General features: G+C 43.8%; 1 protein-coding gene across 7 annotated transcripts in view; it reads left to right on the top strand.

The window, feature by feature from the left end:
- cep350 (centrosomal protein 350) overlaps positions 1-14998 on the top strand; it is a 209842-nt gene that overhangs the window by 98485 nt on the left and 96359 nt on the right. For 4 of the 7 annotated variants that reach the window (XM_078561484.1, XM_078561482.1, XM_078561483.1 and 1 more), the window contains exons 16-20: positions 6558-6790; positions 8912-9075; positions 9622-9732; positions 11777-11983; positions 13012-13178. In XM_078561484.1, the coding sequence (XP_078417610.1) occupies positions 6558-6790; positions 8912-9075; positions 9622-9732; positions 11777-11983; positions 13012-13178 (882 nt within the window). The remainder of the gene's footprint in view (positions 1-6557; positions 6791-8911; positions 9076-9621; positions 9733-11776; positions 11984-13011; positions 13179-14998) is intronic. The other 3 variants (XM_078561488.1, XM_078561487.1, XM_078561485.1) reach the window with 1 other exon arrangement.

Below are 14998 nucleotides of genomic sequence, written 5' to 3'. Positions count from 1 at the left end.
GTACTGAACAAATTAATGGGACTAAAAGCTAGCAAATCCCCTGGATCTGATGCCCTACCTCTTAGGGTTCTAAAAGAGGTGGCTACAGAGGTAGTGGATGCATGAGCCTTGGTCTCCCAGGACTCTCTTGATTCTGGAAAGTCTGAGTGGATTGGAAGTTAGCAAACGTAACACCACTATTCAAGAAAGGAGGTGGAGAAAAAAATGGGAACCGACATGCCAGTTAGCCTGACACCAGCAGTGGGAAAATGCTGGAATCTGTTATTAAGCAAATGGTATCAAGGTCCTTAAAAAAATGATTGGTCAGAGTCAGCATAGTTTTATGAAAGGGAAATCGTTGGGAACCAGTGCATGTTGTATATTTATCCTGTGCCTTTTGAGAATTTAAGGTGTAACGCAAGTTAAGGGTTCTGGGGTTTGGATACTTAAATTAACATGGATATTGGATGGGTTAAAGGACAAAATTCATCAGGAATAATTGGGTCATTTTCAGATTGGCAGGCTCAATCTAATGTGTTTCTGCAAGAACCCTTTCTCGGGCCTCAGCTATTTGCCATCTATATTGATAATTTATATGAAGGGATTGAGAATAATACATCCAAGTTTGCTGATGATGCAAAGCTAGGTGGGAGAATAGGCAGCTGCGAGGGGGACCCAAAGAGTCTACAAAGGCATATAGAGAGGTTATGTGTTTGGACAAGATGGTGGCAGATATGGAGGAAACGTTAGGTTATTCACTTTGGTAGGTAAGAAAAGAAGAAATTTTTTTTTTTAGAAAATGAGGAACTATTAAAGTTGGTTTTCAGAGATTTGATCATCTTTGCACATGGAGCACAAGAAGTTAACATCACACGATCTTTACAGCGCAGAAAGAGGCCATTCAGCCCATCAAGTCTACACTGGCTCTGAAAGAGCATTCCGCCTACTCGCACTCCCTTCTCTTATCCCCGTAACCTTGCACATTCTCTCTTTTCCGGTAGCAATCCAATTTCCTTTTGAATACCTTGTTTGAACCTGCCTCCACCACCCTTTCAGAAAGTTCGTTCCAGACTCCAAACACCCTCTGAGTGAAAAAAAAATTTCCTCACTTCACATTTACTCCTTTTCCCAATTGTTTTGAATCTATGCCCTCTGGTTCTTGATGCTGTCTTGAGTAGGAACAGTTTCTCACTATTTACCCTGTCCATACCCCTGAGGATCTTGAATACCAAACCTTCTCCTCAACCTTCTTTTCTCCAAGGAAAAGAGTCTCAACCTCTTCAATCTATCGTTGCTACAGTTGTTTATCTCTGGAATCATTCTTGTCAATCTCCTCTGTACTGCCTTCACACCCTTCCTCAGAACTGGACACAGTACTTATGAGGCGTAACCAGTGTCTTACACAAGTTCAACATGACCTCCTTACTCCTGCACCCAATGCCCCTATTAATAAAGCCCAAGGTACTATGTGCTTCATTAACTGCTGCCAACATGCCCTGCCATCTTCAATAACCTATGTACACACACACTGAGGTCCCTCTGTTCCTGCACCTCCTTTAGAGGCTCTCCCTTTATTTTATACTGTCTCACCATATTCTTCCTGCCAAAATGGATCACCTCATAATTCTCTTCATTGAACTTCATCTGCCACTTGTTTGCCCAATCCGTCGACATGTCTGTCCTTTTGACGTTCAAGACTATGCCCATCACAGTTAACAACATTTCCAATTTTCATACCATCTGCAAATTTTGAAATCATGCCCTGCACAACACAATCTAGGTAATTAATATATATCAGGTAGAGCAAGGGTCCCAACACTGACCCCTGGGGAACTCTACTACAAACCTTTCTCCAATCTGAAAAACAACCATTCAACACTAATCTGTTTCCTGTCACTCAGCCAATTTCTTATCCAAATGCCTACTTTCCCTTTTATTCCATGAGCTAGAATATTGCTCTCAAGCCTGTTGTATGGCACTGTATCAAATGTCTTTTGAAAATCTATATGCACCACATCAATAGCATTTCCCTTATCAACCTTATCTGTCATCTCAAAAAAAAACTCCAAGTTGGTTAAACATAATTTTCCCTTAATAAATCCATGCTAGCCCTCCTTAATTATCCTGCACTTGTCTATGTGACTATTGATTTTATCCCGAACTATAGTTTCCAGAAGTTTCCCTGCCATTGAAGTCAAACTGTCTGGTCTGTAGTTGCTAGCTTTATCCTTGCATCCCTGCCTGACACCTGTCGTATGTGTACTTCTTCCTTTTCATCTTCACCTCTACCTCTCTCGTCATCCAGGACGCTCTGGATTTATTTGTCCTACCTTTCCTTTGAAGGTGGTCCATTGTTCAGCCACCGTCTTTTCTGCCAACATTTGATTCCAACTCACTTGACTCAGATGCATTCTCATCCCATCGAAGTTGGCTTTTCCCCAGTTAATTATCCCTGCTCTGGATTGTGCCCTGTCCTTTTTCATGACCAACCTAAACCTTATGATACAATGATCACTGTCTCCTAGAGGCTCTCCCACTGATATTTTCCACTTGGGCCAACTCATTCCCCAGAGCCAGGTCCAAAGTTTCATGCCCTCTTGTTGGACCAGAAACATACTGCTGCAGAAAATTATCTTGAACACATTCCAGGAACTCTTGCCCCTCTTGTTCCTTTGTACTAGTCCTAGCCCAGTCTATATTTGGATAATTGAAGCCCCCCATTACGATTACTCTATAATTTTTGCACCTCTGTAATTTCTTTGTAAATTTGTTTCTTGTTTCTCCACATCCCTTCCACTAACTGGTGGTCTAAGTACTACACCAGTCAATGTTATTGCACCTTTTTCATTCCTTACCTCTAGCCAGAGAGATTCAGTCCTTGACCCCTCTGGAACATCCTCTCTCTCTCCAGTACTGCAATGCCATCCTTAATCAACATTGCCATTCTTTTCCCCCCTTCTTCATTTTCTGTCTCTCCTAAACACCTTGTGCCCAGGAATATTTAATGCCCAGTCCTGTCCTCCTTTGAGCCAGATCTCTCTCTCAGCAATAATATCATAATTCCATTTGTCAACCTGTGCCTATAGTTCACCAATCTTATTAACCACACTACATGCATTCACATTAGCCCTGATTTAGGCTTTTTTACTTTCCCTCTTATTCTCACCCCATCTAATGACTTACTATTCTGCCTAATCTAATTCAGTCAAACTCTCCAGGTATTCCATCTACCTTCATACCACTGTCTAATATACCCATGTTATCAGTTAATACTTCTCTACTTTCCACTGCCTATTTTTCTCCTCTCCACTCTGAATTTCACCTCAGATTCCCATCGCCTTGCCAATCTGGTTTAAACCCTCCCCAACAGCACTAGCAAACCTCCCTGCGAGGACATTAGCCCCAGTCCTGTTAAGGTTTAACCCGTCCTTCTTGTACAGGTCCCACCTGCCTCAGAACCGATCCCAGTGCCTCAGAAATCTAAAACCCTCCCTCCTACTCCATTTCTCCAGCCACATGTTGAACTGTCAGTCTTCCTTTTCTTATGCTCACTAGCACATGGCCCTGGGAGTAATCCTGAGATTACTGCTCTTGAGGTTCTGCTTTTTAATTCCCTTCCTAACTCCCTAAAATCTGCTTTCAGGACCTCATCCCTTTTCCTACCTATGTCATTGGTGCCAATGTGGACCATGACCTCTGGCTGCTCACCCTCCTTCAAAAGAATATCCTGCTGCCGCTCTGTAACTTCCTTGACACTGGCACCAGGGAGGCAACATACCATCCTGGAGTCACATCTATGGCCACAGAAATGCCTGTCTGTTTCCCTAACTATGGAATCCCCTACTACTTTAGCACTTCCACTCTTCCTTCTCCCCTCCTGTGCAGCTGAGCCACCTGTGGTGCCATGAACTTAGCTCTGAGGAACCATCTTGCTCACCAGTATCCAAAATGGAAAAGTGGTTAGAGAGTGAAGTAGCCTCACGGAATTCCTGCACTACCTGCCTGTTTCTCTTAAATACTCTGGTGGGCACCCATTCCCCCTCTGCCTGTGTACTACTTAGCTGGGGCATGACCACCTCTCTAAATGTGCTATCCATGTAATCTGAGCCTTGTGAATGCACCACCGTGACTCCAGTTGCTGCTTGGGTTTCTGCAGCTGGTGACATTTCCTGCAGGCGTAGCCGTTGAGAGCACTTTGTGCCTGCATGACTTCCCACATCCCACAGGGCGCACATTCCACATGGTTGAGCTGCACTGACATCCTTAAACTTTATATAAAGTGTTTACTACAGTATTTATTTATTGACTTAAAATATTTTCATTATTAATTTAAAATAATTCCTATGTATACTATGATTTACTGTGCTTATTAAATGCTAGTGCCACCCACAGATACAACTAAAAGTTACCTGTATTTTACACAGGTTTGTGTTTTAAGACACTCGCTGTTTTCACACTCCCGACTGTCTTCCTACGTGCTGTTTTCAATCTCCCGACTGCCTTTGCTCTCGCGCTGTTTTCAATCTCCATCTTCAACATATAGTATGGCAAAGAATTAGGAAGGCAAATGACACGTTGGCTGTCATTGCAAGGGGGCTGAAGTACAGGAATAAATAAGGAAGCCTTGCTGCAGTTGCCTTTGTGAGACCACATTTGCCTTTGAGGGAGTGCTATGAGGGCTCACTAGATAGGATCACACTCTCATCCCAAGAACCAATGAGGAAGAGACTGAGAAGAATGGGCCTCTGTTCTCTGGTGTTTAGAAGAATGAGAGGTATTTCATTGAAACCTATAAGATTCTGAGAGACTTAACAAGGTAGATACTGAGACTCCTTTTAATACTTGGGATGAGGGTATCATTGGCAAGGTCAGGCTTTATTGCCCAGCAGTAATTGTCCTTGAGGAAGTGCGGTAAATTGCTTTCTTGAACTGCTGCAGTTCATGTGATGTAGGTACACCCACATTGTTTTTTCCTGTAGTGGTTTGATACAACTGAATGGCTTGCTAGGCCATTTCAGAGGTCAGTTAAGAGTCAACTACATTGCTGTAGAATTGGGGTTACATGTAGGCCAGACCAGGTAAGAATGACAGACTTCCTTCCCTAAAGGACATAATTGAACGAGATGGGCTTTTAATGACAATCCAGTAGTTTCAAGGCATCATTAATGAGACAAGTATTTTATTCCAGATTTATTAATTAATTGAATTTAAATTCCCCCAGCTGCCAGGTGGGATTTGCACTTGCGTCCTCAGAACATTAGTCTGGACCTCTGGATTGCTAGTCCAGTAACATTACCATAATACTACCATCCCTGTTTCCTCTGGCTAGAGACTATAGAACCAGGGCCATAGCCTCCGGATAAGAGGTTGGCCACTTGGAACTGAGATGAGAAATTTCTTCACTTGATGGATTGTGAATCTTTGGAATTTTCTATCTCCAGGGAGTTACTGGTGCTCGATTGTTGAGTATATTCAAGAAAACTTGGTCTGGATAGTGAGGCATATTATTATGAGTTAGGCAGGGGTGAATTCTCCTCGCTGCCATTGGAAACTTGGCCGCCTTGGGGCTACATGACATCCAGCAAGAGAGGGGGGTGATGGAGTCATCATTGTGCTAGATTGCGTTTGCTTGATGTAATGCTCGGGATTTTGCAAGGCAGTTCAACCCTTATGGTAGGTGTGTGCTACCTGCTGATGTAGCATGGTGGTGTAGTCTTTGGTTGTCCTTGTTTTTTGCCTACCCATTTTATTCTTCATCTATTGACATCCAAGAGACCTGCTATTACCACTCATGTAGTGGCTAGTGATGAATCCTCTTAAGTTCTGTGTCAAATGTGACAACACAGGTGACTGGGGTAAACTAGAGATAAGCCTTTACACCTTGGAGAGTATGTATGGGGAGGGAAGGAGGCTGGAGGAAATCTGCGCTGCTATGTTTGGTAAGGACTGAAGATGAAGTGTTACTTATTACCTCACTTTAGCCCTGTGCTGGTTCGTTGATACTTGTTCTTGAAGTTGGGCTGACAGAAGTGATTCTGGGCTCATTGTCATGTTGCCAGACTCCCTGGGAATTTCCTTATGACCTGGGACCTTGACGAAGGGGTACCTTGTTCCTACTTTTTGCTGCTTGTCCTTGAAGAGTCAGCATCCTGTTAATTTATGTTCTGGGGGTAACTTTGAGTCAAGTGCGACATGAATACCCCTTCATTCTACTGTCTGAGTGCTGTGCATGAGCTGGTAGCTTGCTGAGAGTCAGTCACCTGAGTTTGCCAGCCTTCTGGGCACTTTGGCAACTTCGCAGCCCTGCAGGCCACTGTCTGGGCGCTGAATAGGATGTTTAACTTTGAGTGGAAATGATATTGCAGAAGCTTACTTTTGGGAATGGCAGAGGAAGCACAGGCCTATCCAGACAGGAGAGTTGTTTATTCCTAATGCCTCCTAAGTACAGATAGTTTAAAGCAGAGCTTCAGCATACAGATATGTCAAAGCATGAACTCTGCAGTGTTGAACCGTTCAAATGATGCCTCGTGTTTGATGCCTGTGTTAGAATTTGTAATAATGTAAATATGTGCTTTCAGTGTCCAAGTGGAGGCATCGAAGCACAAGAAAGCCCCAGGCTCTCTGTCCTTTCAGTCTACTGTCAGCACTATGTCTCAGAGGCCTTTTCAGAATGACACAACGACAGCATCAGGAGATGGAACAAGACAGCTGGCCACTACTGCCTTCACACCTTCACCTTCTCTAACCTACAGACCGCAAATTGCTGACGCCAGTGTTACAGCAGCCAGACCCCCTACATCCTCAGCTGCAGGTTGGAGCAATATAAAGCTTACGTGAGCCTCGGTTGTAATGGTGACTCCATGAAAATGGAGAGGAATGGTGTGTGAATCATTAAGATGTTGCTGTGTCATGCATGGCTTATTTTCAGTAACTGCTTCCCACCATTTATTTATCATTCACACCTTCATATGTGTGTTTTTTAAAAAAATGAATGTTAATGGGAGCCCGAAGTGAAGAGAGCTGGGGTGTGGTGTATGGAAGGAGGACTGGTGAGATGTTGTGCAGTGGCTGGGAAGTGCTCTTTAAGTAAAGAGTGATCGGACCCTGTGTTTCAACACTTCTTTGTATATAGTGTAAAACATGTTTTTGGAGATTAGTTATAAATAATATTACTGTGAATGATCGACCTTATGAAAGTCTTGGGTTGGAAAACCGCTAATGTGACACTCCAGTTCAAGGAGGGAGACAAAAAGCAGGGAACTATAGGCCAGTCAACCTCACATCTATCGTTGGGAAAATGTTAGAGTCCGTTATTAAAAAAAAAATAGCAGGACATTTAGAAAAGCTTAACGCAGTCAAACAGAGTCGACGTGGTTTTGTGAAAGGTGAATCGTGTTTGACAAATTTGCTAGAGTTCTTTGAGGATATAACAAGCAGAGTTGATAAAGGGGAACCAGTAGATGTAGTGTATTTGGATTTCCAGAAGGCATTCAATAAGGTGCCACATAAAAGGCTATTGCACAAGATAGAAGCTCACGGTATTGGGGGTAATGTATTAGCATGGATTGAGGATTGGTTCACACAGAGTCGGGATTGATGGGTCTTTTCCAGGTTGGAAAGATGTAACTAGTATTACAAGGATCAGTCCTAGGGCCTCAATTATTTACTATCTATATTAATGACTTGGAGGAGGGGGCAGATTGTAATTTATCCAAATTTGCTGATGATACAAAAATAGGTGGGAGGGCATGTTGTGATGAGGACATAAGGAATCTGCAAGGGGATATAGGTTGAGTGGGCAACAACTTGGCAGATGGAGTTTAATGTAGGAAAGTGTGAGTTCATCACTTTAGTAGGAAGAATTGAAAGGCAGACTATTATTTAAATGGAGAGAGACTCCAAAAGAAGTACAGCACAGAGGGATCTGGGTGTTCTTTTGCATGAAATGCAAAAAGTTAGCATGCAGGTGCTGCAAGTAATTAAGAAGGCAAATGGAATTTTGGCCTGTATTGCTGGGGGGGTTGGGGTTTAAAAATAGGGAAGCCTTGTTACAACTGTGCAGGGTGTTGGTGAGGCCGCACCTGGAGTACTGTGTACAGTTTTGGTCCCTGTATTTAAGGAAGGATATACTGGCATTGGAGGCAGTTCAGCAGAGATTCACTAGGCTGATTCCTGGGATGTAGGGGTTCACTTATCAAGAACAGCTAAACAGGTTAGGCCTTTATTCATTAGAGTTTAGAAGAATGTGGGGTGATCTTATTGAAACTTACAAGATTCTGAGGGGGCTTGACAGGGTAGATGTTGAGAAGATGTTTCCACTAAGTGGGGGAATCTCGAACTAGGGGACATTGATACAGAATAAGGGGGCACTCATTTAAAACTGAGATGCAAAGGAATTTCTTCTCTCAAAGGGTAGTGAATGTCTGGAATTCTCTACCCCAGAGAGTTGTGGAGGCTAGATCACAAAGTATTTAAAGAGAAGGTAGATAGATTTTTGAAATGTCGTGGAGTTGATAGTTATGGCACAAAAGAGGAGTTGAGGCCTGGGGCAGATCAGCCATGATCTTATTGAATGGCGGAGCAGGCTTGAGGGGCCGAATGGCCTACTCCTGCCCATATTTCTTATGTTATTATGTTCTAATAGTTCACCAGTACCATTATAAAACTAAACATACATTAGATTTGGATCTTCTGAGCTCTTTTGGCTGTTATTCTAGCTTGTGAATCTCATCTAGATTTCATTGCGTCCCCCTCTAGTTCACTAGGAATTACTAAGCAGTTCCCAAAATTAATTTTGAACCTGGAGGAGTTAAGGGTCTTTTCCTAATTCTGAAGCCAGCATTCTCTCTTCTTCCCCCTCGCCCCCACTGATCCGTTGTTAACTAACTGTAAAAATTTGGAGCTTACGCTGATTTCCTTTTGGTTATTGCAGCCTCCATGTTCAGCTCTCCCCTAAGTCTCCAACATCGTATGACTGCTGAACTCACTTATTTGGATGCTATAGAGGAGTCTGTCCGACAGCTCTCAGAGATAGACAGGACCCGGGGGATCGCGCTTGCTCAACAGGAGACCGTGTCGTTGGCTCAGATCCTAAAGGTACTGGCCTATGCCTTGTGTTCTTTCAGAGATGCAATTAGAAAATGTTTAAAATGACGATGGCTGTAACCTCTCTAATTACAAGAATTATTCCAAACCAGGCTGCATTCTGAACAAAGTTCTTCAGCTAAATCAGGCAAAAAAAAGAGTATTCAACAAATAAGTATTCATTTTGCTTTCCTTTCGTGTTGTGCTTCACTAGGACAAGGCCCAAGCATAACTGTACAAATATTAAAATCTAACCTGCGCATAGCTAAATGTTCAAATTTAGCTGATAGAAAGCCAAGCTGAACTTCACCATTTTTCAAAGAAATTATAACCTTGTAAAACCTGAGCAATTTTGATGTGATTTATGAGAGTTGAGTGCTTTTTGTTTAAAAGCTGAAATCTTGGCAATTGGCATTGTTGAGTTTTGAGGTGTCTTGTATTCCAAGCGCTAGTTCCTGGCTCTTTGGGCACTGAAGAACAGGGGATTAAATTTGCATGGTGCAGTGTGGTGTAATGTGAAGTCACTGTTATGGTTTAATTGATGGCTGTTGTGTTCAGGCCCAGCAACAGAGACATGCGCACGACATAGCCCTGCTGAAGCTGAAGGCTGAACAGGAAACGGTGGCAAGTCAGAGACAGCTAGAGGAGACTAGACAGAAAGCTGCACAGGTACTTGAACATGTTACATGTGTCTGGAAATGCAAACAATTCAGAGTTGGATGGTCCTTGACATTCAACAAGAGCAAAAAAATTGTATTTATAAAGTGCCTTTAACATAGAACCTACCAGCTTATCAAACGACTTACCACCATCATAGGTGCCTCATGGAATCGTAATCATGAAAATGGGTGGCAAAACCAAGGAAGGGAGGTATTGAGGTGATCGAGAGAAGTACTTAGAGTAGATGGAGAGTTGGTAGGGTTTAAGGAATGATTTCTAAAGAGGTACGGAAGGCATAGCTGCTGATGGAGTTGTACGAGTTGCCTACGAAAGGCCTATAGTATAGTTTATTTTGAAAACTTGTGCACAAGCCAGCTATGCAAAGGTTCTCTTGTCTGTCTTCCCATCCTTCATTCTTCGTAAATTTAAGTTCCTCTAAAATTCTGTGCTACGTTTATCCTAACTCAAACCAAATCCCTTTCACCCATCACCCCTTTACTGACTGACCTATATTGGTCCACGACACCTTAAATTCCAAATTCTCATTTGCGTGGGCTTGCCACTCTCATCTTTGTAACCTCTTCACCACAACCGCCCATGAATTGTTATGCCAAATTCTGCCCTCTTTAACATCACTGATTTCCTTTGGTGCATGGCTGATAATGGGGCCTTCAGCTGTCGAGGCCCAAAGCACTGAGATTTCCTGCTGAAATCATTGGCCCTCTGTGTCGCCCGCGCCCCGCCCTCTGTGTCGCCCGCGCCCCGCCCTCTGTGTCGCCCGCGCCCCGCCCTCTGTGTCGCCCGCGCCCCCCCCCCCCTCGGTGCCGCCCGCCCCCCCCCCCTCGGTGCCGCCCGCGCCCCCCCCCCCCCCCTTCTCTGCTGTGCGGATACTGACGGAGGGGCTAAGGGAGGATGCTGTGGTCAACTGTGTGAAGGGATGCAGATAGGGTGGGGAGGCATTTCAGACTTGAAAGCTCCACCTGACTGCTTGCATCCAGAGCCTTTGGGGAGAGTTCAAGATTTCTACTACCCATTGTGTGAGGGTCACTGTTGATCAGAAACTGAACTGGACCAGCCATATAAATACTGTGGCCACAAGAGCAGGTTAGAGGCAGGATATTTTGCAAAAAGTAACTCACCTGACTCCTAAAAGCCTTTTCACCATCAACAAGGCACAAGTCAGGAGAGTGATGAAATACTCTCTTGCCTTAATAATTGTAGCCTCAACAGCTCTCAGGAAGCTTGACAATATCCAGAAAAATGCTTGATTTGAACTCCTTCCACCACCATAAACATCCACTCCCTGCACCACCAATGCAGTGGCACCAGGGTGCACTGTGTCCAAGATACACTGCAGCAACTCAACATAGGCTTCTTTGACAGCATCTCTTAGACCTATGACCTCCACTGTATACAAGACTAGGGCAATGGAAGCATGGAAGCGCCACCACCTCCCAAGTTCCCCTCCAAGTCACACACCACTCTGACTTGGAAATATACCACTGTTCCTTCACTGTCACTGAGTTAAAATCCTGCAATTGTCTAAAAGCATTGTGGGATTGCAGCGGTTGAAGCAGGTGGCTCACTGCTGCCTCTTAGAGGGCATTTGTGAATGGGCAATATAATGCCAGTGACATCCACATCCTGAGAATGAATAAAAGAACATCTTAATTCCACTCCTATATGGCCTGGCTCTAGTTTTAAGATTGTGCTCGTGATGGGGTCTGTACTGAATCTCCCAGTGTCTTAACTACTAAGTTGCTGTGCTCATATATGGCAATGTCTGGAACAAAGGGAGAGGCTTCATATTTTACTTGTAAATCAAAGCAGGCTGAAGTGAGGTTGGGTTGCATAATGAAACTTGACAGCAAGGTCAACGCAGGGTGCTTATTGGATCAAAAATCAATTTCACATTGTATTTTGATAGTTCAATGTCTCTTGGTTGTACACTCTGCTGCTCTGTCTAAGGTATCTGAGCTATCAGTGCTCGTTATTAGTAATGATTGATACAACACTGCTGGATGTGAAATCTCTCTCTCTTTTGTATACTCAGGCGCACGCGGAGAGTCTGCAACAGTTTGCACAGACGCGCCAAGAGATGCTGCAAGAATCCACGAGTAAAATGATGACTCAACAGGTGGAAGCTGCTCGGCTGGCTGCAGACACAGCACGACAAGTTAAAGAGGTACACAGAACCTCTCTCAACACCCCACTCAACAAGAGGACCTATTCCCCCAATCAAGTTGAAAACCTAGCACAGGTACCCATGGTGGGGCAATGAAAATTTGGAGACCCAAAGGCCAGAATTAGAATTGGAGAAGCGCAGGGACCTCCACGGTTTGCAGGACTGGAGGAGATTATAGAGATGGGGAGTGGTGAGACCATGGAGAAATTTTCAAACAAGTGATAGGATTTTTTAACCTCTGTTACCAAACCAAGAGCCGTTGTAGGTCAGTGAGCACTGGGGTAATGGTTGAAGAGAGCTTGCTGTGAATTAGGATACAGGCAGCAGAGTTTTGAATTAACTCAAGTTTACAGAGGATGCAAGATGATTGAAGATTCAAGAGAACACTGAAATAGTGACATCTGAAAGTAACAAAAGCATAGATTAGGCTTTCAATATCGGTTGGGTTGAGGCAGGGTGCAGATATGGGTAATGTTACAGAGGTGGAAGAGTTTATTGAAGGAAAAGATGCAGAGTGTGCAAGCTATGTCGTGGACCTCCATTTGTTCATGGAGAGAATTGCCTCCCTTCTCATGACAGCATGGCTGGGATTGGTATATTGATGTCTTCTGAATCAGGATGTAAACCCATCATTTTCACTCCATTCACAACATGTCAGACCTCTAGCACATTGTTGGCATCCCGCCCCCCACTTTGGGGGAAAAGGAAACTTAAAATGGAACCTTATAACTTAGTAGCACAGTGGTCAGGCATGTGAACTATTAATGCCGGATGGTTCAATTTTAATCGTGCTCTTACCGTTTATTGGTATTTCAGAGAAGAGATGTGATTTTGAATACAAATACACTGCCCAAAAGGGAGGTGGAAGCAGATTCAATATTAATTTTCAAAAGGAATTTGGATTTCCTGGAAAAAGAAATGAATTCAGGGCTGTGGGGTAAGAGCAGGGGACTAATTGGATAGCTCTTTCAAAGAGCTGGCAAAGGCTTGATGGGCCGGATGGTGGCCTGCTCTGCAGTATCATTTTGTGATTTCTAAAGCAAAGTGAGGTCCAAGTTACATTTAAATCAGTGTTATACTAATATAAGGTTCTTTCTGTTCAGATGACTGAGTTGGCGTGTGCGCAGATTACAGCAGGATCTCCGACTGGTGTGGCCACGAACCTATCTCGTGGAGCAGCTGCAGTGCCAGTGACTGCGCTGTTGGACCAACAGAGACAACAGCATTCGGATTTTATGAAGCAGCTGAGAGCCAGGACTGAACCTGACAGGTAAGATTTTAACACTGCCCCCACTCTGATCAATAAGATCAAACTTCACAAGTTTATTAACCTGGGGGAGTTTTGTCTCATTGCACAGGTTTTGACATTGTGCCTACTATTTCCATGTAGTGATGAAAATGTTTGGGCTCCCTGCTCTTGCTTTGTGTTTTAATCCTGAACTAAATTGGAAGGCGTAAGAAGTATGTTGAGTTAACCGTTGGCCTCTAGGACCTTGCTTCTTAAATTAGTTACTGATGGCATGTGCTTTCTGTAACAGATGTCTCACCTGGTTGTCAGTGTGAGTCAACAGCAAAACACAAATTCGATCTGAACTGTGAAACATCACTAGTGAGACCGTTCATTGGGGGCAAGAGGGAGCAGACACTGCTGGAAACAACATGTAGCTGGTGCAGGCATGGGTCTAGTTTGCACATTCAGCACTGCTGGGATACAGTTCAAGCCCATGATAAAGGACTGCAGCTTGAATGCAGACTCATGATGCCATGAGATCCATTAAAATTGAATAAGTATTGTTTTTCTAAATTGATGTCTCTGCCTATGTGTTGTGTATGTAGTGTATTTATTTATCGCCAAGTTTACAGTGCGCTAATGCTCCAAAATGAATTGATTATCAAGTTTGCAAACTTGTTGGGTCTGACTGACATGGAGAACATCAGCATCCACCCTGATGGCTGCAGGCTAAAGCTCCCAGAAAAAATGCTTTCACAGAACCTGTTCCTAAGGGGAGAAATACCCGGGGAGTAATGTCAGGGAGTACTCTCCTGGCAGAGTATTTTGTATCTGTCTTTACAGTGGAAGACAAAGAAAGCATCTCAAGAATAGCAGGAAATTAAGTGGCAAAAGGGAGGGAGGAACTTAAAACAATCATGGTCACAAGAGAAAAAGTGCAGGGAAAACTAATAGGACTAAAGGCTGACAAGTCCCCTGGATCTAATGACCTGCATTATTGGGGAAGGAAACAGTTAACTTACAAGGATATAAAGTGGTAATTGTTAGTTAACAAGCTTAGTACCCATTTGGTATATGTAAAAAGGGAAAACAGATGGGATAAGATTCCTGTTGTGTTTTATGGACCAAAAATAAAACCCTGTTTGAAGAAGCCAGCCTTGGTCTTTATCTTATTGTCAGGCAAGAATTGGGACTTCATCATTGGGATCAGAGGATGGTTCCTGCTTGTAAGTAAAAGATTGGAAACTAAGCTTTCTTGAGATAAAAGACTGTACTTGGAGTTAACTTTGAGATGAGTGGTTTGGAGTAACTTTGGAGAATTTTTAAAAAATTAATTCACGGGATGTGGGCTCCGCTGGCTGGGCCAGCATTTATTGCCCATCCCTAGTTGCCCTGGTAAGCTGTTGTCTTGAACCGCTGCAGTCCATGTGGTGTAGGTACATCCACAGTGCTGTTAGGAAGGGAGTTCCAGGATTTTGACCCAGCGACAATGAAGGAACGGCGATATATTTCCAAGTCAGGATGGTGAGTGACTTGGAGGGGAAATTCCAGGTGGCGGTGTTCCCATCTACCTGTTGCCCTTGTCCTTCTAGGTGATAGTGGTCGTGGGTTTGGAAAGTCTAGTCTAAGGGGCTTTGGTGAATTCCGGCAGTGCACCTTGTAGGTGGTGCACACTGCTGCTAGTGTGTGTGTCGGTGGTGGAGGGAGTGAATGCTCGTGGATGTGATGCCAATCAAGCGGGCTGCTTTGTCCTGGATGGTGTCTCGCTTCTTGAGTGTTGTGGGAGCTGCATTCATCCAGGCAAGTGGGGTGTATTCCATCACACTCCTGACTTGTGCCTTGTAGATGATGGACAGGCT

This window comes from Cetorhinus maximus, chromosome 17 (genome assembly GCF_964194155.1).
Source record: "Cetorhinus maximus chromosome 17, sCetMax3.hap1.1, whole genome shotgun sequence".
Classification (NCBI taxonomy): domain Eukaryota; kingdom Metazoa; phylum Chordata; class Chondrichthyes; order Lamniformes; family Cetorhinidae; genus Cetorhinus; species Cetorhinus maximus.
The sequence above is the reverse complement of the archived record's forward strand: the minus strand, read 5'-3'. Positions and strand labels throughout refer to the sequence as shown.